The sequence below is a fragment of the Heliangelus exortis genome, chromosome 18 (genome assembly GCF_036169615.1).
Source record: "Heliangelus exortis chromosome 18, bHelExo1.hap1, whole genome shotgun sequence".
Taxonomy (NCBI): domain Eukaryota; kingdom Metazoa; phylum Chordata; class Aves; order Apodiformes; family Trochilidae; genus Heliangelus; species Heliangelus exortis.
In genome coordinates, this window is record NC_092439.1 from 12,705,204 (window position 1) to 12,727,564 (window position 22,361).

Below are 22,361 nucleotides of genomic sequence, written 5' to 3' on the forward strand. Positions count from 1 at the left end.
TGATTTCTTGCCCGAATTGTGCTGATGATCACAGAGGCCAGAAAAATGCAAGGTGTTGTGGGCTACTTTTATTGCATTTCCAGTGGTTTCAGGTGATGTTTTGCTGCAGCCCTATCCACTTTCCAACTGGAAGTGCTTCCTGAGGTGCTGTGTTTTTGTAAGCCCCCTTGGCACTCGGTGCTGTTGTCTGGAGACCCTCCTCTCTCTTTCTGCCTCCTCATCCTCAGGTTAGCTGTGTCTTAGGTCCTCCTCCTGCTCTCCTCCATAAGCCCTCCTTGTAGGCAATGCCAGGGGCTGGAGTTTGGGGTGGAGGCAGCTATTGTTCCAGCTATCTGCAGTGTAATGTTCCTTATGACTGTATTAAATGGAGGGCGGAGGTCACACATCCCTAGTTTAAATTAGGTTTAGGCTGACCTTTAACAATATTACAGTCGTGGATCCTCTCATAACTCACTGAATAAACTCCCAGAGGGTTTCACCACCTCCCTCTTTTCTTCCTACTGTAAGGATGCCCGAGGCTTAATGTGCTTCTCTCCAATTTCGCTTTGATTTCTAATCCCATCCCCTTCTCTTCCTTCTACCCCCACCCCCCAAATACAGATATATTCACTCCTTTAAAGGTGGGGAGAAAGAACCTGTTCCTTTTCTCTTCTGGGTGACAGCTCTTTCTTTTGTGTCTCTTTCTTCCCTTCCCCGCCCCCCTCCTCTTTCTTGACACAATGCACTATTTATTTGCACTGAAGGATAACTAAGAAGCAATTAAAAGATCAAAAGGCACAAACACAAGTAGATCCAGCGGCAACTTGTGGGGTTTATTTTGCCGCCGCTGCTACTACTGAAGCTTCACCAAACTGCCTCCTTGTTTTTTTCTCCCCAGCCGGAGAGACACCTCTCTTTCTGGGTTGCCTCTTCCTCCGAGCAGACTTTTTTTTTTTTATGATCGCTGTTTTTCACCCCCATTGTTTGCTATTGCAGTTGTTTACTGGAAAATCACTTGTTTTTCTCAGAGAGATTAACCCTCCAAGCTTTCTTTTGTCTACTCTCAGGAGGTCCTTGTGGTGAGCTGGGGGAAGGGAGCTGGGCTCCTTCAGCTCTTAACAGTAGCTTACAGCCCTGCTTCCCCCCCTGACAAGGTTGGGTCCTTCCCTTTGATGGGGTTTTTGCTTTTGCAGTGAGAAAAAGTGGGTGCTCTGTGTTAGGAACAGTTGTGCCAAGCGGGACGAGGCTGGGATTTACAAAGTCCTGGGTATCTGGGAGAAACTCCTAAAGGTAAGCATCGATGAAGATGCCTCTTTTTTTGGAGAAGTTTGGAGCCCTGACACGTATTGGCAGGTGGTTAATCTTTTTGATGGCCAGGTCACTTCTTTACACGCTTAAATATCGATGTAGGAGCTGAGGTTTGGTTAGAGTTGGAGTCTGCTGTGCACAGAAACACTTTTTCAGCATCACACCTCTCCCAGGTGAGCTGATTTTGAAGCCCACAGCCCTTTCTGAGAGGTGGGATCTGCAGCAACACAGCCCAGAGAACAGAAGGATGCTGGGGGTAAGGATGTCCAAAGCTAGTGACAAAGTAGCAGTTCCTCTCACTTTGTCTCGGGCGTGCTGAGAGCAATTCTGAGTGTTCAGAGCTGCACCAAGCCTTCCATCCTTTAAAGAAAAAAAGTGCAAACTTGGGGGAAAAAATCCAAACAAACCAAAGAAAAAAACAGGGTTTTGTCTTTTGGGTTTTTTTTTATTGACTGGGGAGAGAGCTGCTGCATCATTGCCCGTCCACACTACTACCTCTGGCAAGTCCTACCTGAGATGGATCAACCTGGTGCCCCATCTCAGGCAGCTCTGCTCCTCTCCATTCCGAGGAAGGTGGGTGGGCTGCACCCCCCTGCGAAGGGACCCCCACCCGGGCAGCTCTGAGCTGCGGGCACCCTGGGGGTGGCCAGGGCTGCCTTTGGGGCTGGCGGGAAGTGATTGGGGTCCCTTCTCCTGGGGTGGCCGCTTCCCCGGCGGGGCAGGTCCCTGGCAGCAGCCGAGTTCTGCTGAATGCAGCACCAGGCGCCTGCCATGCAGCACCGGCGGAGCTGCGGGAGGGCGTTCAGCCGCGCACTGCTGCGCACCGCACGGCGGAGCCTGGGAAAAGTCCCTTTAGATTCAAAGGTAGCTGTGCCCGCCGGAAAGCGAGAGGCAGCCTGGTGGGCATGAACCGCTCCGAGAAGGTGGTCTGCGGGATGCAAAATCCCGGTGCTGATGCCCCGTGGAGGGGAGGGGGGCGTCCATGTTGCCCCCACGGAGGGACGCGGGGGGCTCACTTCGGCCGGGCTGGGGGCTCCCCTGACCGCACCGGGGAGCGTAAGGCGGGGAAGGGCTCCGGACAGGCGGGAGAGCCCAGGGGGGACCCTGCGGTCGCCCTCCCCTCGTGGGGTGCCGCGGAGGGGCGTGCGGGGCCGGTGGTCCCGTGCCTTCCCCGGGGAGCCCTGCGGAGCGGTGCGGGGCCAGGAGAAGGGAGCAGGCACCTGTGCTCTGGGAGCACCTAGAGAGAGCCCCGAGAGCCGGGTGGGCAAGATCACCTCTCCCTCCCCTTCTCCCCAGGGCTTGGGGCTCGCCATCCAGCAGCGAGAGGCGATCTGGGGGAGCCTCTCAACATTTTGGGCAGAGGCTCGGGGCGCAACCCCCACCTCCTCCCCTCACCTGCGGGGATAGCGGGGGATGCGCAGCCCCCAGGACCCACCGGGGTGGGTGAAAGCCCCCGCCCGGCAGCAGCCCGGGAAGAAACCGTGCGGCAGAAACTTTCTGTCCCCTGTTCCCTTCCCGAGCTGGACTCCGGAGGGTTACGAGGGAGAAGGAGGGAAGGAAGGGAGGGAGGGAGGGAAGAGAGGGGGTTAGACCGCTCTGAAACTTTATTGGCTGCGTGGCCGGGCTGGTCCTCGCTGGGGAAGTCAGAGCATGCCCATTGGGGGGGTATAAAAGGGGGGCAGTCGAAGCGCCCTGCCTGTCTCCTCGCTCGTGGGGCAGCCAGCCGGGAGCAGCGGGCAGTCAGGCAGGCAGCCGGCCCCTCCGTCCCAGCCAGGGGATCGCAGTCAGTAAACACAAAGTGAGAGCCACCCAAGGGGCAGTCAAAGCAGGAGGAGAGAAAGAGCAGGGAAAAAAAAACAAAAAGAAAAAGAAAAGGAAAAAAAAAAAAAAAAAAAAAAAAAGAGAAAAAGAAAAAAAAAAAAAAGGAAAGAAAAGAAAAAAAGGGGGGAGAAGAAAAACAGGGAAAAAAAAAAAAAGGAAAAAGGAAAAAAAAAAAAGAAAAAAAGAAAAGGAAAAGCGCGCTCGCTCTCTAGAATAACAAAATATCTGATCGTAACAAAATAACATCCTTCTGACAAAATCAAGCAGGGACGTGACATACCAAAAGGCAAAGGCGAGGAGAGCGAGCCAGGGCGCGGGGAAGGTGAGCCAAAGCCGCGATCGCTGCCAGGGCAGGAGAGCAGCAGCATGTCAAGCGCCGGGGCACACACGGATGAGCGCTGCCGGCAGCCTGCCTTCCTCCCCGGCCCGCAGCCGCCGCCGCAAGACGCTGAGAGCAGCAGCGGCAGCGCCAAGGTAAGCGCCGCTCCGCGCCGACCCTCCGCGGGCAGGGGCCGGAGGGCTCCGCTGTGCCGCGCCGGGCAGAGCCCAGCCGCGTCGGGCAGAGCCGTGCGGTGCCGTGTCGCAGCGTGCTGTGCCACCGCAAGCCGTGCGGTGCCGGGCAGAGCCGTGCGGTGCCGGGCAGAGCCGTGCCATGCCGCGCCGCGCCGTCTCCGCTGGCCGCCGTCCCCAGACGTGTCACTAGAGGGACCCCGAGAGCCGGCCCAGCCGCGGGCTGGCGGGGCGGCTGAGCCGCGGTGGGGTGCGGGGTATCCCCCGGGGGGCACCCCGCGCCCCGGCGGCGGGGACAGCCCGCTGCTGCCTGCGCCTGCCGCTTCCCGCATCCTCCCTTCCTCCCCCTTGCCGGGATGCTGGCAGCCGGGGCCGCTTGCGCGGGGTTTGCGCGCGGTTTGCGCGCCAGAGCGGAGGCGGGGCGGCCCCTCGTGGGGTGCCGCGGAGGGGCGTGCGGGGCCGGTCGGCGGCAGAACGGAGTGCGGGAGGCGCGGAGGGGCCGTGCGGGGGCCGGGCCGGGCCGGCGGCCGGGCCGGGGCTATGCGAGGTCACGCAGGGCTGCGCGGCCCTCGGTGGCCGTGGCGCTCCCGCTGCTCCCGGGGTTGTTTTGGGAGCGGGGAGACGCTCGCAGCGGCGCGGGGAAGGGACAGGCAGTTCTCCGGCTTCGGAGACCGGGGAGACTATTAAAACTCTCTTCTGCAAAACATTGCGGCGTGTTCAGTCTCGAAGGGATAAAAATACGGGGAGGAAAAACAAGAAAGCGAAGCCAAAATGGAGTGAGAGTTAATGGTTGGCATGCAGCCGTCGACTTTGTGTGATTTTCTTTTTTTTTTTTTTTTTTTTTTCTTCTTCCTTCTCAATTGCTTTTCCCTACAGTATTTTTTTTTTTTCTTTAAAGAGCGCAGCTTGGAAAGGTTTTAGCACTCTGTTGAGCAGTAGGGAATTGGGGCACATGAGGAAACTCGAATTTAGTGTAACTGTACCAGCAGATGTGGCTGCCTTGCCTCCAGCCAGTGGTACTTGAGCAGGGTTTCTGATACGCCAGGTCTCACTCAGGCGGCGTGGAGCAGTCAAGTGTAAAAACAAGGTTTGTGTGGGTGGTTTTAAATAAATACCTCGGGAGAACCACTGCTTTCAACCCTCCATCAAGGCTTCCTATACAAAGTCTGTAGTTTTATTCCACATGCTGGGATGTGCTTGGGAGGCCAAGGCCTGGTTTTCTTTGGGTTTATTTGTTGTCAGGTTGTGCTTGTGTGTGGTTTGTTTTTTTTTTTTTTTTTTTTTCCCTTTTACTTCGCAGGGTTCAGCGTGTTGGGTTTTTATTCCTCCCCTTGCCTTGATTTAGAGTGGAGTTGAGGAGCCTGGGTCGTGGGGTTTTGTGAGGGTGACTTTGTGCTAAGGACATCTGGAGAAATAAAGCTGACTGACACTTCTGATTTGAGCTTCACTGAGCTGTTTTGGACCCAACTTGACAATTTTGGTGGGGGTGAATGGGTCAGAGCTGTAAATCTTGCTCTGTGTTGTCGACACCCACACAAGTTCACTTAGCCTTTCAAAGGGGCTATCCCGGCTCCTGTGAAAATTCATTAAGGGATAAAAGATTTGACACCGCAGGTCCCCTCCCACCGCCACATGAAATTTGAGAGCCCAAATGTGTCTGCGTGTGTGTCCCAGTGCTTTTTCTGACAGGTGATCCTTTTTGCAGCCCCGGCTGGAGGGCTGCTGCTTTGACCAGGCAACCCGGAGGTGGCTGTGTGTCTTCCCATTAATTCCTATAGGCTTTGGAGTGCTCCAGAGAAAAGCATTTCTGTACTTTTCTTTTTTTAAATAAAGCAAACACAGCAGGTGAGGTCTTATTTTTAGAGGGACTGAGGAACTGGTGTGTTTCCAGCAGTACATACGAGCACTGTAAGCGGCCCACCCTCTCCCTGCTCGTGTCCTGGGGCTGACCTCTCCGATCCTTCTTTGGGTTTTCTTTGCTTTTAGAGGCTTGTAAGAGGGCACAGAGATATTGGCCTTTCTTGACACGTTTGTGTGAGGGGTCAGGGGAAGTGGGGGGCACCCAGGGACAAAATCTGCCTGGGCATTGCAGCCTGGCTCTGAAAGGGTTAAAGCTGCTCTGCCAAGACATAAAGCAAGTTCAACGTGTTGTGGGAATATCACTTGCCAGTAGACTTCAGCCACCACAATTTCTGATTTAACAGCTTAACTTGCTGTTAACTTTCCCTGATATACTCCAGGTTTAGGAAGGGAATGCAGAAAGGAGAGAGGAACAATAAAGAAAGGAGTTAAGTGAAGCTACTAAAATGGACTTAAATCCCTTCCCTGGGTCTTGCCAGCTGTCTTTAGAAGAGTTAAGCAAGATTGCATTTCCTTTTTTTTATGCAATAAATCAAATGTTTCTGGGCTGCATACCAAAATTTGTGCAAGACGCTCTTACTCCCCAGTGGGGTGAGTAAATGGTACTGAATACCCCATTCACCTTTTTCAGCTTGATTTTTCCTCAGCTGTGGTAGTCCTTGCTGCAACACCAAGAGATGTGGGGTGCAGGCAGCCTACCCTGCCTATCCCATTCCCTGTCCTGAAGGCAGAGGAGGCAGAGCCAGGCATTTCTTCCCGCTCATGGGATGGGAGATGGAAAGGTGACCCCCAGCTCTGGGTGGAGTGGGCTGCTGATGGGGATGAGCAGTGAAGACAAAAAAAGTGAGGGCTAAAAATAGCAGCAGCATTGCCAACCTCAGCCATATAAATGTCATGCGAGCCAGGTGCCAAGAATCAGGAGTTTCTTATTTTTTTTGTCAAGCCTGAGCTAAACAGCAAAACTCATGGTCCTGGCTCCGTTTTTATTTGTCTGACAACTCAATGGTCAAAAGTTTTGTGTTTTGAAGCTTACACCTTCCAAGCTGCGGGTTGGAATTCTCATCCTCTCTCTTGCAGATGTAAAGGGAAGCTCTTCTGCAGCACACCAGGCTCCCTTTGGGTACCACTGGGTGCCTCATCCCAGTACTTCTGCCCAAGGTGCAGCCCTCAGGGTGGTTTTCAGTGGCCAAGGCACCTGCCTCTCCCCACCAGCCTCTGCTAACCCTTTGCCACTTGTCACCACAGAGGTTGCCCATAGTCACTTGGCACATGGGAGGTTGGCACATGCCCATGTCCTGCCCCTTCAGGAGAGCTGCACTTGGAAGCGGGTCAGCTCCCCTGCTCTCCTGGGGTTGCCCTCTGAAAGGAGTAACCCAGAGAGATGCTCCCCATCTCTCAAAGGCAGTCATCTGAGGGGCAAAACATCTACCTGGCCCTTTTTGGGTTTTTTTTTGGAGGGGTGGAGGTTGGTGGAGGCTGAGATGTGCAAACAGGGGCTTTCCCCTCCTGCACATGCTGCTGGGTTTGGGCCGATGACTTTTTGCTGTGCTCACTTTGAGAGGCTGTAGTGCTCTTCAAAGAAGAGACATTTATTTTTTTTCTTTTTGCTGTCCAAATCCAAATTTTGCAGACTGGGCCATCTGTCAATTCCCTCCTACGTTGTTCTGTTCTTATTAAATTGTAATGAAGGCCAGACTGAAGAAGGAATTAGGTCAGACAAGAGGTTTAGTCTCCCTTTTTGGGGAGATGTTCGTTGCCCAAGAGAGGAACCGTGGTTTGGTTGGCTCGGTACAAGCCTGGATGCAAGGGATGCCTGAGCTGTCCTCTGAGATTTGGCAACAGGGTCTTGTAGCACATCGTGGCCTCTTGGCCCCCAACTCCCCAGCAGCTGGACAGAAATCATCAGTCCAACTGTGATCCTGCAGAAAATAATTTTTAACAAAATCCTTTAGCAGCTTTGGGTAGCAGGGTGGCTCTGCTGCAGACCTTGCCCTTGGGCTTTGCCCTCAACACAACTCAGCTGCTTGGAGAAAATCCTTCCTGTTGCCTTGTCCCCACTGGCTGAGGGCTGCTGGTTTTAGGAGGTTTCTGGCCAAGGGTGCAGCAACTTGTGCTGCAAAGGGGGGATAAGGAGAGCCCCAAGGCAGCTGGGAGCATCTTGCATGCAGTAGCTTGCAACTGAGCCATCTCCAGCAGCAGGCTGGCTTTGTGCAGGGACCTGGGGGTGCAGGGGAAGGCAGGAGAGGGACATGAAGGATGGAGAGCAAAGCAGATCCTCTGCAGGCAAGGAGAAGCCAGCAGCATGCTCTGAAGGCTTGCTGCACTGAGAAGGCTGCTCTTGGGTGTGATTCCCAGGATGACACAAGGCACCTTTGCAATCAAGTAATTCCTTTTGCATCATCCTCTTGAGTGCCATGTGGGGTCCAAGCCTTCATTAGGAGGAATTTGGTGCTCAGGTTGATGGGCACCTGGCGTGTCTTACACTGCTGTTCATCACTCCCAGGTTGAAGCCACATGCTGGAAGGGTTTGAGCTCTCTGCTGGCATGGCTGATATGACAAGAAGGGGCCTTTGTTGAGTGTAGCCTCTTTCCTAGTGATCACAGGATCTCTGGGAAGGTGCCTCACTTACCTCTCACTGGGTTATGCCTGTCACCTCTCATGTGAGGAGTTTCCAGCCATCAGTCTGAATTTACTCCTGTCCCACAGCTGAGGCTTCCATCTCCTAATGCTTGGAACAGAAGCCAGAAGTGTTCTGTCCCAGCTTTTCAGTGGAGAATGGAGGCTTGGAGAGTGCACCAGGCTTTGGCTCACCATACTGCCCAGGATGTGGCTTTGATGCCACACACAGCCTTGGTACCCAGCACGATGCTCACACTGCTGTGGGCTGTGGGTACCCACCCAAGCTCTGCCACCCCGTTTTGGGGAGCTGCTGCAGGGCAGGTGGGAGCTGTCCTGGGTGGGTGCTGCTTCCCCTTGCTAAGGAGAATTGAGAGGGGAGAATGATCAACTGAGAGGTCAGGATGTGCTGTGCCAGTGCCAGCACCCTGGGAGCCTTTGTGTGAAGCCTGGTGACTGTTCCTCCATGGGGTCAATAGGGCCAAAGTGAGAGGGAGGATGGGTTGTGGCCCCATCAAACTGGAGAGAAACTGCAGCACCAGGTGGTAAATAAAGATGCTTTTTGCTTTGCTGCCCTGGTTCTCATTACACAGCTGCTGGAGGGAGCAGGGAGATGCCAAGGTGACAGTGGTGGAAAGGGCTGATGCACAAGCAAAGGGTGACTTCATGACATTGCCTGCATCCATCTTAGCCCTGGATGACAGCACTGGGGGTCGTCACTCACCCCATGGCTTCCAAGGGGCTTCCTGGCTGGAGTTATGCTGTGCACAGGGACTCTTCAAGAGCTCAGAGAGGGTGGCCAGGGACTGCCTTGTGCTTGTGGTGCTGGTTGTGCAGGAGTGGGTATTTTCCAAGGAGTGCAAGTTTTTTTCCACAGAAGGTATCAGGTCTCCTCAGCATCAGATATCGCCCAACTGACAAAACCTCACTCTCCCCTTGCTTGACAGCATCTCAACCCTTTCCTTAAACTGAATGTGAAGGAAAAACTCTATTTTTCACCTGTGCTACTGAGGAAAACCCTTTTGGGGGACTGGCTCTGGCCTGGGGAAGGCCATGTCCCAACCTGCTTGTTAGCCATGGTGCTTGTAGCCAGAACAAGTCAAATGGGAGGGGAGATAATTTGGGTGCCCTGAAGTCCCATGTAAACAGTTTTGGCAGTGGCACTGGATGGTGTCCATCAGCTGCCCTGGCAGTGAGCTGCTGGTGCTACCTGTGCCCTGGGGACACCACCAGTCAGGAGCTGCATGTAAAATAAAGGAAGAAAGAGGGAAAAGAAAAAACCAAAAAAGTCAAAGGAGCAGGATTGCTTCTGTCTGGTCAGTTGGAGATCCAGCTGCTGCTGCTGTTGTACCAGGGACATGTGGCCAGCAGTGCAGGTGATGCTGCCATCATGCTGGGATGGCCCAGAAAAACATCCTGCTTCACACAGAAGTCAAGTTGAAAAGGTGTTGGTGGCAAAGCACCACAAGCTGGCAGGGTGGTGCAATCTCAGCCTGGTGCCATCCCTCTTCTCCTGATGTAATACACAGCAAATCCCCCCAGGTGGGCCAAAGGCTGCTGGAAAAACTGGTCCCAGCCCCATCACTTCCTTGCTTGAGCCCAAGTTTGGGTTTTGGGCTTCTGCCTCTCTTATCCAGAGCCCTGGAGGGATTTTCCCAGCTTTGTTGGTCTCTGCCTGCACAGGCTGTGCAATACAATGAGCATCCAAGCCCATGGCAGGGGGATGCCCCTCTCAGCCCACCCAGCCCTTGCAGCCTGTGTTTTGGTTTGTCTTGCTGCTGCTCAGGGGAGCTCAGGACTTGTAAGCACGAGGCATTTCTAGCAAACAGGGATTTGAACTACGTGCTAGTAAAAAATTGGTAGCAAGGGTGGCTTTATTGCTGGCAGGAGTGTAGCAGGGCCCCGGGGGAGCTGGGCTAATTTCCTGGCTGTGCTGCAGACTTCCCCCGTGACCTTGGGCAAGTCATTTAATCTATCCTGGGCTTCGGCTCCATCTCCGAGCATCCCAGGGGGATGAGGTAATATTCATTAACTGATATTATTCTTGAGTTGCTCAAATGCTATGGCAATGAAAGCTGGATGTGAAACCCAGCATCTTAGCTGAGCGTTAGCAGGGAGAGGGGGTGCTCCACTTCAGGTGTAGCATTGCCCCATGCCAGCTGCTGTTTTACCACATTTCTCATCATTTTGAGCTGGCCTGTCTGGCTGTCATCCTTATTTGATTGAATGGTTTTTAGTGGTGTTTATCACTGAGGGACTAAATGCCTTGAACCATCTATGGGGTAATAGGACCCTCACTTTACACCTGCAGAAGCTGACAGGGAGGTAAAGCTGTTTGCTGGAGCAGAGTCAGGGGAAATCTTTGAGTTAGTTAACAAATATCCAGGGAGTTTCTTTTTTAATCCTCCACACCAGCTGTTACCCTCTGGGCCTTCCTTAGTGAGGCTTCAGGTGTGTTTCCCATGGGAGTGCCCTGCTCCTGAGGGATGTCCTCCCTGTCCTGGCTCTTGTCAGCAAACATGGCTTGTGCAATCAGCCCCTGGATTGCCCGAGCCTCAGTCCTGCAGGTCCCGTACACCTGGGGCAAAGGCCACAGCTCCCTGGCAAAACTCAGCTTTCCTCAAAAGCAGCTCTAGGACAGGTGGAAACTTCAGTTGTTTCTGCTTTGGATGAACATGGGCATGAAAACCTGTCAGGAAAAAACAAAAACACAAACAAAACAACAACCAAACCCGATAATAATTTGAGTGATTTCCCACGTAAAAGGTGGAAAAAATGAAAAATGGTGCTGCTGAAAGAGCGAGGGGAATAAAAGCCCTTCAGAGGTAGGCTGAAGTGGGATTTTCCAATGGAAAAAACTGCTTCAATGCAAACCTTGTCTGGCCAGAGTGGCTGAGCGTGTGGGGAGCCAGCCTGGCACCAGCAGCCAGCCCAGCACCGCCGCTCCTTCCCTGCAGCATCCTGGCACGGCCGGGCACCCAACCCCAGGTGTGCTGCGGGTGGGGGGGGGGGGGGGATTGGCTGGGCCAGGTGGCATCCCTGGGGGTCTCTGAGGCTGTGTTAACCCCGTGTCTCTGTCCCCAGGTGCAGAGGATGTGTGCAGCCAGGAGGATGCTGCTGCTGCTCTTGGCTTTCCTGACCTACGCCCTGGACTCGGCGGCTGCGTATGGCACGGCGGAGACCCTGTGCGGGGGGGAGCTGGTGGACACACTGCAGTTCGTCTGTGGGGACAGGGGCTTCTACTTCAGTAAGTGGCAAGCAGGGTGCTGCCTGCACCCCGGGTCTCCTTGTTTGGTGGAGCTGGGTTTCCCAGCCCGCTGGGTTTTTTTTTTTGTGCTTGCTTGGGACCCGGCGGGAGCTCAGGAGGGGAGGGGGGAAAAGCTCGGGGTGATGTGCACCCACCTTGCACCAGTTTGGGGGACTGGCTTTGGTGAGTCCTGCATTTGGTGCTCAGGACAGTCAAATACCACTGTATTTGGTGCTGAGGAGCCATAGGTGATGGGCTCATCAGTGATGCACAAAAGTCATTAAAACAAGAATGGCTGCGGCCAGCTCTCTGCTGAGCTTCAGCTCTGCTTTATTTTTATACCTTGATGCCTGAGTGCTGCATCCAGAGAGCTCCCCTTTTCTAGGCAGCTTCTAGGCTGCTCCCAAAATATGCTTGATGGCCTCCTGGCTACCTGCTGGGTGAACCTGTCCCTGCAGAGTGATGTGTTACCCTTTTGCAGTGCAGCTAGTCCAAAAAAATGCAGCTTTGCTGTTGTCTGAGTGCAGGTGGCTTCAGGACAGTTTGCTGGAGTGGGCTTTCCAGCAGGATGCTTTGGGGGTTTGGATTATTGTCATTAGCAAGGGCTTAGCTGGTAAAGCAGAGAGATGTAAACCAGAAGTGATGGGTGCTCAGTAAACTGTGGGCAAAAGTGCCTCAGTGTGATCCTTGTTTTGGTGTTCTGGTCCCCTGCTCTGCTTGGGAGAGGGAAAATCTTGTGTCTTGGTGCCCACTGGGGACTGAACTGCAGAGTGATTGACTACAGGAAAGATGCAAAGCCAAGAAGGGGAAAGAGGATGGAGATACCAGCTGCACATGGGGCTGGTTGTTTGACAGCCTCCTGGAAATGGAGCGAAAAAGTCAAGTTTCAAGTAACAGGGATTTCTTTTGGAGTGTATTGGGGAGCCAGCCTCTTCTCATCCTAGTCTGCCCATACAGGAAAAGGGAGTGCTGCAAAGTTAGGAGATGACCCTGGATGTCCCTTCCCAGCCCAGATGCTCAGGCTGACTTGGCTGACAGTGTCTGCTGAGGTTGGGTGCAAGGATCCCACATCCAGCAGCAGCCAGGGTCTGGGCTGTGTAATTTTGGTGCTAGCTGGGGCCAATTGTCCTGCCCTGTCCCAGCTGAGCAGTGAGATGTTTTCATGGCTCCCAAGGGTCTTGCAGGCAGGTGGTGCTTTTGGGGATGCCCTGGGAGTGTTTCCTTCCTTTTCTTGGAGCTGAGTGATGAGGATTTGCATGGCAGCTGTTCTCCCTCTTCTCACCTCCCCTTCTACCTTTCTTCTGCCAAGGAGCCCCAGGATGGAGCTCAGCCAAGGCTCCAGGGCTTGTCTTACCAGCATGGTGAGGAGGTGAGCTCCTCTCCTGCTCTCACACATCATCCTCTCCCTTTATATATAGAGGAGCATCCATCTCTTTCCCCTGTTTTTTTTCCCCTCCTCCCCCTCTCTGGGGATGAAAAGGAATGGGGCTTTTGTTTTATGGACAAACTGACCTCCTTTCACCTCAAATAACCCAGCTGTCCAGGCCAAAATAAAAACACTTTTGAAGGCAGACAAGTTGCTTGATGCCAAGTGGCCAGTTCTGGTGCTTGCAAGGGGATTCTTGCTTTGTTTTTGTTTTTTCTTTTTTCATCTTCTCCCATTCCCCTTCTTCTTGTTTTTGAAAATTTTTGGAGAGCCCTTGTGCCAGCAGATGAAGCAAAGTCCTCTCACTCTCATATTTTAACCCCTTCAGCTTCTGGCCATCCTGTGCAAGACTTCAGGGTGATGTCTCTACTTGATGAAGGGTTTGGATATCCCCAGCTCATCTTGTTTTTTCCCTCTTCCTCTGTCAGTTGGCCTCAGAATGTGATTAACTCTCCTGACCATATTCATCTTCACTCCTAAACCCTCACTGATGAACCATTGTCACCATATAGCCTTGGCAGGGCACTGCTATGCAACATGGTGATGGGTTTATGTCTTAAAACCAGGCCTGGATTTGTCATGAGCAATTCTTAGCATAGGAAGTGTGACCTGATGAGCAGCCTGTGCTCACACAGTCATTGGTGTGGGAAGGAAATGAGTTGGGCAGCTTTGTCCTGCATGTTCAGGTAGGCCCTGATTACTTGATGGGGCTTGTCACAAGCAGCTGACTATTAGTCTTGTAAAAGAAAAAAAAAAACCAAACAAAAAAACCCAACAAACAAACAAAAAATGGTATGAAAACCCATCCATTGTCAGTTTCCTACTGCAGCAGTGATTTAAGAACCTAAATAATGCTCTTCATTCTTACAATGGAGCACTTAGGGAAGATAGCTCTGAAATTCAGTGCTCTTTGCATACATAAAAGCAGATGCAGTGTACCTGCAGTGTTTCATTCCCCTGGCATCTGGTGACAGGGAAATGTCACCAATCCAGACTGAAGACCCCCCCTCCAATAACTGGGATGCCCATCTGTCTGCTGGTGTGGGGAACAAGCCCCAGCCTCCAGGTGCCCTTGGAGACATCATGGCTGGCAGGTGCTTGTGCCTGAGGATGCTGAAGCTGGGGCTGCAAAAGACCTGCACCAACAGGGCCAGGAGCTGGCAGTGCTGGGGTGACCTGGCCATGGGATGCACGCTGGGCACGGTGATGTGTGAGCCACACCAGCCCTGTGCTGCATCCCAGAAGGGATGGGCAACCTGGGGATGGAACCAGGAACGCTTTGCTCTCCCCCTCTGCCCTGATCCCTCCCCTCTAGGACTGCCAAGGCTTTTGGGGCCGGCCCGCAGGTGCGGGAAGGCGGTGGCATCCTCCTGCTGTGATGCTGTGGCAGGATCGGGCCCCCTTCTCCCTGCTCCCCGGCCCCTATCCCAGCGCTGGCGGTTCGGTGTGGTTCGGAGGGATGCTGCTGAGCACAGCCCCGAGTGAAACAAGCGGGGCAGGTCGAGAGGAAGCCCCGGCCGCGAAGTTGCTGTCATGCAATACTGGCAGGGAGGGCAGAAGGGGCTGCAGGGGGAGAGGCGTCCGACTTCTCTGTAAACAACAGCTCCTGTTTCCTCCTTTCCAACAGCTGATAAGAATTTAGCTCTTTGCAGCCGCTTGTGCTGACAGGGCACATTCTTGCGCGCCCGCCGCTCCTCCGAATAATACTAGGAAAAAGCAGGGGGGAAAGCGCGGTGCCGGGGTGGGGGAGGGCCAGGCCGGGGGCACTGGGACGGGGCCCGGCATCGCACAAAGGCCCCCTTGTTGCTCCCGACATTCCTGCGACAGGGGCGCGGGGACTGTTTACACCCAAAGTCCCCTTCCACTTGGCTTGCCGCCTGATTGACCAGAGGAGAGGGGACCCGACCGGGGTGGCACCGGCACCGCGCACCCCTCCCCGCAGCATCCTTCGGACCCGGTGAGGGTGGGGAGCCCGGAGGGGTGGCGATGCCAGGGAAGGGACTCTCCTGTCCCCTCGTGGCCACGGCAGTGCCACCACCTGCTGCAAGGAGGCACACCTGAGCTGCAGGTACGAGGCTTCCGGGGCCTCTCGGGAGCAGCTTTGGGTTTGCATCACCACCGGGATGCTCAGCTCTCCGATGCAGCCTCCGGGTCCTCCCGGGAGGGGTTTTGGCTTTGCGCTGCCACCGGGATGCCCAGCTCTCCCCCTCGGGATAGCCTGATGCCAGATGGGAATAACCCTGGGCAGCTGGAGGGCTGTCACTGCCAGGCTTTGCATCATGGGGCTTTGCACTGCCCTTCAGCAGAGTTGTGGGAGGTTTTGGTGGAGCAGCGTTTGGGGATAAAAGAGAGCATAGGTGGCCATTGAAGGCTGAGGGGAAGTGTGTTTCCTCTGGAGCAAGAGGTCATTGCTGCCCTGGGAAGTGGCTCTCGCTCCTGCTGCCCACACAGCTCAGCCCTGTGGGTGAGGGATGGAGCAGCAAAACCCTCCCTGGGGTTGGCAGTGGCAGTAAAGCAAAGTGCAAGCCATGGGCAAAAGCCAGGAAATTCAACCTTTAGTCTGTGCATAGATTGTGTTGCAGAGCACATGCTTTTCCCAATCCAGGTCAGCAGTGATATTGCTGTCAACCAGAAACATCCTGGCATCTCTTCCCTGGCTTTTTGTCTCCAGGTACTTTCTGTGACTAAATCCCAGTTTGTTATGTTTGCCTTTTTTTTTTTTTTTTTTTTTTTTTTTCCCCTAAAGTAACTCTCCCACAGAAGATTGTATTGGCATTTGGCGAGATCCGTACGGACAATTATGTAATGGGAAATGTGTCCTATTGGACCATTGCAGTGGAGCTGGCAGCAGCTCCAGCAAGGGGAACAGCACACAGCAGCTTTGTGTGAGAGGGAAGGGGCAGAGGGCTGGGGCTGTGTGTGTGCCCACAGGATGGGTGGGGGCAGCAGGTGGAGAGGAAGGGACTGTTGGAGCTCTTGGTGCTGTTGGGAGCTCCCCCAGGCAGTGCCACACCTGGGCATTTGCAGATGCAGGGATGCTCACAGCAGGTGCTGCTGTCAAGAGGTGCCCTTGATGGCAAAGCAGTGAGAATGGTTCTGCTTTGCTCGCTCTTTTACCCCCTCTCTTCATTCCAAATAAAAACGCAGCTGCCAGTGGGCAGTTTCTGGTTTTGAGAGGAGATGTGTTCACCTTTCAGAAGCTCAGCTTTTCCCTGAACCATGTGTGTCACCCCTTGTGCAGCCTTCTGTTCAGCAGGAGTACAAATGCAGCCCTCTGGGGATGTGTCAGCAAAAGAGAATTTTTTCTCTTTTCCTCTCAAACTCTCCTTTTGCCCATGTTCCAGATGCCATTCTGGAGCAGCCTGATACATTCAGCAGCCTGCCACACATGCAGGTTTGGCTGCTGGGCTTGATGTGTTAAGCAGGGGCTGTACATGGTACAGAATATTAGTGGCAGCACAGGTCTCCCCATGGACTTTGGGCACTGCATGCTACAGGAAAACCCAAGCTCCAAGCTGGCTTCTCTCCTCTGTCTCCCTTGGGCATCACCTTGGTTTGCCTGTGCTGGCAGCACTCATATGTCTGTGGGCACCCAACACACCTTTAAAGGGAGGGCCCGATCCTCGTGTGTTCCTGGGGGCCACAAGCATTTGTGTAGAGAAAACTGAACTCCTAACAGTGCTCCCTTTGCTGAGGCTTTTCCAAGAGGGAACTGTCTTTTCCACCTTCCCGTGGGGCTGGCAAAAGGTCACACCTGAAATTTCTCTGTCAGAAATCAAAGGAGGGTGGTGGTGCAGGGGGGAGGGATGTGAAAACCAGAACGTTTTAAATGACTCCTGCAGGTGGGCTGCGTGGCACGAGTTAGCTGCTCCCTTGCCCTGTGTCCCAGTGCCATGTTTGCTCTCATAACCTCCCTGGAGCATGGAGCTGAGGGGCTCCCCTCCAATATGGGCAGAGCTGATTTTAACAGAGTGGGTGCCATGCTGCCAGGGGCTTCACTATTGCAGAGCCCCTGGTGACACAGAGTCACTGAGTTTTGTATGGCAGCATCACATGCAGGGGGCTGCATCATGCATGCAGGGCTGTGTGGCACATGCACAGGGCTGCACTGAACACATTGGGGCTGCATTGCATGCACAGGGATGCACTGAACACACAAGGCTGCATTGCATGCACAGAGCTGCGCTGAACACACGAGGCTGCATTGCATGCACAGGGATGCACTGAACACACAAGGCTGCATTGCATGCACGGGGATGCAGTGAACACACAACTGCATTGCATGCACAGGGCTGCACTGAACACACGAGGCTGCATTGCATGCACAGGGCTGCATTGCAAGCACAGGGATGCACTGAACACACAAGGCTGCACTGCATGCACGGGGATGCACTGAACACACAAGGCTGCATTGCATGCACGGGGATGCAGTGAGCACACAACTGCATTGCATGCACAGGGCTGCACTGAACACACGAGGCTGCATTGCATGCACAGGGCTGCACTGAACACACAGAACTGCATTGCATGCAGAGTGCTGCATTGCACCTGCAGAGCTGCGTTACACACACGGGGCTGCACCTCACATGTTTGCATCTCCCACGTGTGTTTGTGCTGCACACGTGGGGCTGCTCTCCACACGTGGGTTTGCACTGCACGCACAGGAGACTCCCGCGCTTTGCAGTTTGTCCTGAGGCACTTTGGGCAGCCAGATAGGGTACCCCCTCGAGAAATTTGTCAGCACCTTGCAAGCCAGAGCCCTTAAATCTGAACCCAGGCCAAATACTTGAGTGCCTGGGTCATCTGGAGTGCAGGGCAGGAGGGCAGGTCACGCATGGGGCCAAGGTGGACCATTTTGTGTCCCTGCAGGGCACGGTACCTCCACAGCTGGCTCAGTTTTCCCCAGACCCAAATTCTCCTGACCAGGACATGGTACCCTGTTTGCAAGCTCGGGTGGTGCTGGCTTTTCTTCCCCTCCCTCAGAGCACTTAGAGCTGGGAAGAGGTGCTCCTGGCAGCCTGCAGAACCCCTGCCACAAGCAGGGCAAGCAGATAACACAGCACGTGTAAAAACCTGGAGAAAACCTTTTCGTTTCAGGCTGGTTTGCACTTGGGAAGTGGCAGTTCCCGAGCAAATTTGTTTTGCATCAGAAATTCAAATTTGCCTGTCTCTTATTTCAAGACAAGGAGAGGCAAAGCAGTAAAACTGATGTAAGCTTTTCCTCTGGAGTGCTTTGGCAGTCGTTAAGCCGTGACATGAAATGCACTCAGTTGCTGCTGCACCGGACACAGGTTTTCGCATCCTTCTGCAGGCAGAAACGAGACAGGAACCCTTATTAAAAGATTAAGTTTAATAGCTATTCTTGGCGAGTGCAGGAGCCTGTATTCTTTCTGCAGCTGTCTCAGAGCTGTCCCATCTGGTAAAATTTAGCTGCCTTGGTTCTCTTCACCTGCCTGGAGCCTCGATCCGACAGAGGGAGGTTGGCAGCCGCTGTGCTGCTCCTTCCTAACAAACCTCCCTCCCCAGGAGTAACATCAGAGACGGGCACAGTGATCAGCAAAGGGCTGGCAGCCGGGGGGATAGGAGGGAAGGGGTATAAATCATATAAAGTGTCTTTAATTAGCACCACGTGCCCGCAGGAAACGCTGTTGGCATCACCGGCGTTTGCCTGGGAAAGCCTTAATGTGAAATCCCGCTGGTTTGAGGGCTGCTTTGGGGAAGCACTGCTCTTTTTTGGAAAGGTCTGGGAGCCACCAGGCTCTGCTGGCTGTTGGAGGGTTGCCCGCAAAGGGGGTGGGCACCAAGGAGAGGGGAAGAGGGTGCAGTCCACGTGGGTGGCTGATGATGGGGTCTCTGCCCTTGCAGGTAGACCCGTGGGACGAAATAACCGGCGGATCAACCGGGGCATTGTGGAGGAATGCTGCTTTCGGAGCTGTGACCTGGCTCTGCTGGAAACCTACTGTGCCAAGTCTGTCAAGTCTGAGCGTGACCTCTCTGCCACCTCCCTGGCAGGCCTGCCAGCACTCAGCAAGGTAAGGGGCTGCCACGGCATGGGGGGCCCTTCTCTGAAATGAAAGAGGGAAGTTGGGAAGGCCACGGGTGACAAACCCCGTCCCAGAGGCCTTGGAGAGATGGCCACTGTTGGCAAGTCATGCCAAACGCCCTGCAGAAAGTCAGCTTTTAATAAGATGGGGGACCAGAAGGGGGCTGGATTAAGGAATCACAGGTCTGAGTTGGAAGGGACCTTTAAAGGTCATATTGGGTAGAGCTTTTTGCATGGGTATGTAGTAAGAGGACAAGGAGAAATGGTTTAAAACTTGAAGAGGGGAGATTCAGGTTAGACATTAGGGAGAAATTTGTTAACTTTAGGGTAGTGAGACCCTGGCACAGGTCACCCAGGGAAGCTGTGGCTGTCCCATCTCTGGTGAAAGGACTCGAGCACAGATCCTTTGAGGAGAGGCTGAGGGAGCTGGGGGTGTTCAGGCTGGAGAAGAGGAGGCTCAGGGGAGACCTCATCACTCTCTACAACTCCCTGAAAGGAGGTTGGAGCCAGGGGGGGGTTGGGCTCTGCTCCCAGGCAACTCTCAGCAAGACAAGAGGGCACAAGAGGTCTCAAGTTGTGCCAGGGGAGGTTTAGGTTGGACATGAGAAAGAATTTCTTTAGGGAGAGGGTGATCAGGCATTGGAATGGGCTGCCCAGGGAAGGGGTGGATTCTCCATCCCTGGAGATATTTCAAAAGAGCCTGGATGTGGCACTCAGTGCCATGGGCTGGGAACCACGGGGGGAGTGGATCAAGGGTTGGACTTGATGAGCTCTGAGGTCCCTTCCAACCCAGCCCATTCTAGGATTCTATGATTCTATGAAGTGTTTAAGGCCAGGTTGGACAGGGCTTGGAGCAACCTGGTTTAATTGGAGTTTTCCCATCCCATGCAGGGGGATTGAACTAGATGAATTTTAAGGTCCCTTCCAACCCACTCCATTCTATGATTCTGTTCTATGATCCAATCCCCCTTGAATAAGCAGAGACATCTTCAACTAAACCACCTTGCTCAGAGCCCTGCACAACCTGACCTTCTGTGTCCCCCGGGACGGGGCAAAGTTTCCTTTGGGATGCAGGGACCTCGAAGAGGGGATCCCCTGTTTGGAGGGGCGGGCAGGCTGACACTCCTCTCCCCTCCCCTTGCAGGAGAGCTTCCAGAAGCCCTCGCACACCAAGTACTCCAAGTATGACGTGTGGCAGAAGAAGAGCTCCCAGCGGCTGCAGCGGGAGGTGCCCGGCATCCTGCGGGCGCGCCGGTACCGGTGGCAGGCGGAGGGGCTGCAAGCAGCCGAAGAAGCCAAAACTCTGCACCGTCCCCTCATCTCCCTGCCCAGCCAGAGGCCCCTGGTGGTGGCACGAGCCTCTCCCGAAACGACCGGCTCCCAGAAATGAACCCTGAGCGGCTGTCTCGATTTTTGATCTCCTTGGGGTTATTGGGCGGGAGGAGGACTGGCGAGAGACCCGGCCCCCCCCACCCAAAGCCCCCTCCTTCCCCGGGGCTGCCGAGCCCAGGAGCGGGGTGCTGGGGCACCCTCGAGCCGCTCGGGTCCCCCAACCAAACAACTGACACAGCAAAGGAGGGGACGGCGGCGGCGGCAGCGGCGCCGCTCCCGCAGCATCGTCCTTCGGGGGTGGGGGGGGAGGGTTGTTTCATTTCCCAGGCCTGTTTCGTGTCCCCCCCTGCACCCTCTTCGACCCCCCCAGTATCTCCAAGCCTGTACTTGCAAAGGGACAGTTTTGGCACTTGAACTTTTTTTGCTGCCGGGTGCTGCGTGACATCCCTGGTGCCAACACCAGAAGACAAAAGAAAGAGCAAGAGGGAAAAAAAAAAGGATATGAAGTTAAATTTTAATTTTTTTTTTTTTTTTTTTTTTCTCAAGAAGAAGAGTCCATTCCATGTCTTTCTTGACAATAAAGTGAAAACAAAAATAACACGGGGAGAAATATTGAGGGTTATAATTTTTTTTTGTTTTTTGCCTCATTCCCACCCCACTTTTTTCTTTTTTCTTTTTTTTATTTTAATTTTTTTATAACTTTCATTTGCACCTTTAAAAGAAAAATGTAACTGAGAAGTTCCGAGGAGCCCCCATCTGCATTTTTGTGTGTGTGCTTCATTACAAGATTCCAAATCGACTTGCACCTTTTTGAAATCATTGATGACATGAGAAAGAGAGGAACAGGAGAGAGAAAGCAAGAGAGAAGAAAGAGGAAAGGGGAAAGAAGAATAAAAATAGAAAAGTGAGCTGATGCTCACTTTAAATGGAGGAGGCGTCTGCATTGCACATTTGCCACGGATTTAGTTGATTTATATATATAATATATTATATAACTTTTTTGGCAAAAAAGCACTATTTTTATGGGACATTTTGTGTAGTATCTGAAGAGGGATTGTAATGTTTAAAATGTGTTATGGTGCTAAAGTAAGTTGGAAGGGAAAAAACCCAGAAATAGCAAGGGAGGGTGGGGAGGGAAGGACAAGATAGCGAATACTGAACTTGAAATTTTAGCTTTTCGTTTTAGGAAAAGTGTGATAAATGTGTTTCTTTTCTCTTCTGAAATATAGCTTGGTCATGACCATATGAGCTAGTTGGCTGTTACTCATGTACACAGATGCACGCACACACAGAAATACATTGACATGCATCCTTTTTTTTTTTTTTTAATTAAAAAAACAAAACAAAAAAAAAACAAAAACCACAAAAAAAAAAAAAAAAAAAAAAAAAAAGAAAACCAAACCACCACACCACAATTTAGACAAAAAAAAAGGAAACTGTTCTAGAGACAAACTATCTGGAATGGTGAATGCCAGTCACAACTTGAGGCCCTGCTTCTGCACGACCCCTGGCTGAGCTCTTGGTTTTCCAACCTTTGGGGGTCCCATCACTCCCTCCCCACCCTGGGGCTTGCTCCAGGCTCCTGCCCAGCCCTGCAGAAGCACCAGCTCCGTGCCCCAGCATCTCCTTTTCCTTCTCTTGGCCTTTTTGTGCTTCCCCACGGACCCCCCCTCCCTGCCCTGCACCCCCTGCCCTCCTCCCTTCACATCCCTGGGGCTGCCGAGGAGGAGGAGGAGGAGGAGGAAGAGGAGGAGAGGGGCAGCCGGGCTGGGAATGCTGCAGGAGATGGGGGTGGAAAAGTCAAAAAGTCTCTGCCTTGAGGCTGGGGTCTTGGTGGGCAGATGGGTTTGAGAGGTAGGTGGGCAGAGGGCTGTAAAATAAGTTGGTTTTTAAAATAATATATATTATCTGTCTAGGAACCGTTTAAAAAAAAAAGAAAAAAAAAAAAAAAAAAAAAAGGGGGGGGGGGAATCAATTACATCTCCCTCTGATATACTCTCACTTGCTAATAAAATGGGGACACTCTGTTAACCAGTTCTGTACTTGCTTTGTCTTATATATCCATACATTTAAAACATAAAAAGAAAAAAAAAAAAAAAAAAAAAAAAAAAAAGACTACTTGAATCGCATTCTATTTCGTGGTCTAGAGGGGAGGGCTAGGGGGAGTCTTGGAAGGGGGAGGATTTCAATGTATAATCCTTTTGTTTGTTATTACCTT

The 22,361-nt window shown here is 53.1% G+C and overlaps 1 protein-coding gene across 1 annotated transcript; it reads left to right on the forward strand.

Moving 5' to 3' along the window:
* Positions 1 to 3,334: 3,334 nt before the first annotated feature.
* On the forward strand, positions 3,335 to 20,755 carry IGF2 (insulin like growth factor 2). The gene is made up of 4 exons (XM_071761739.1): positions 3,335 to 3,582; positions 11,180 to 11,342; positions 18,634 to 18,800; positions 19,956 to 20,755. Exons 1-4 carry the CDS (start codon positions 3,475 to 3,477, stop codon positions 20,199 to 20,201), a joined length of 684 nt encoding a protein of 227 aa, XP_071617840.1. The 5' UTR covers positions 3,335 to 3,474; the 3' UTR covers positions 20,202 to 20,755.
* Positions 20,756 to 22,361: the final 1,606 nt, after the last annotated feature.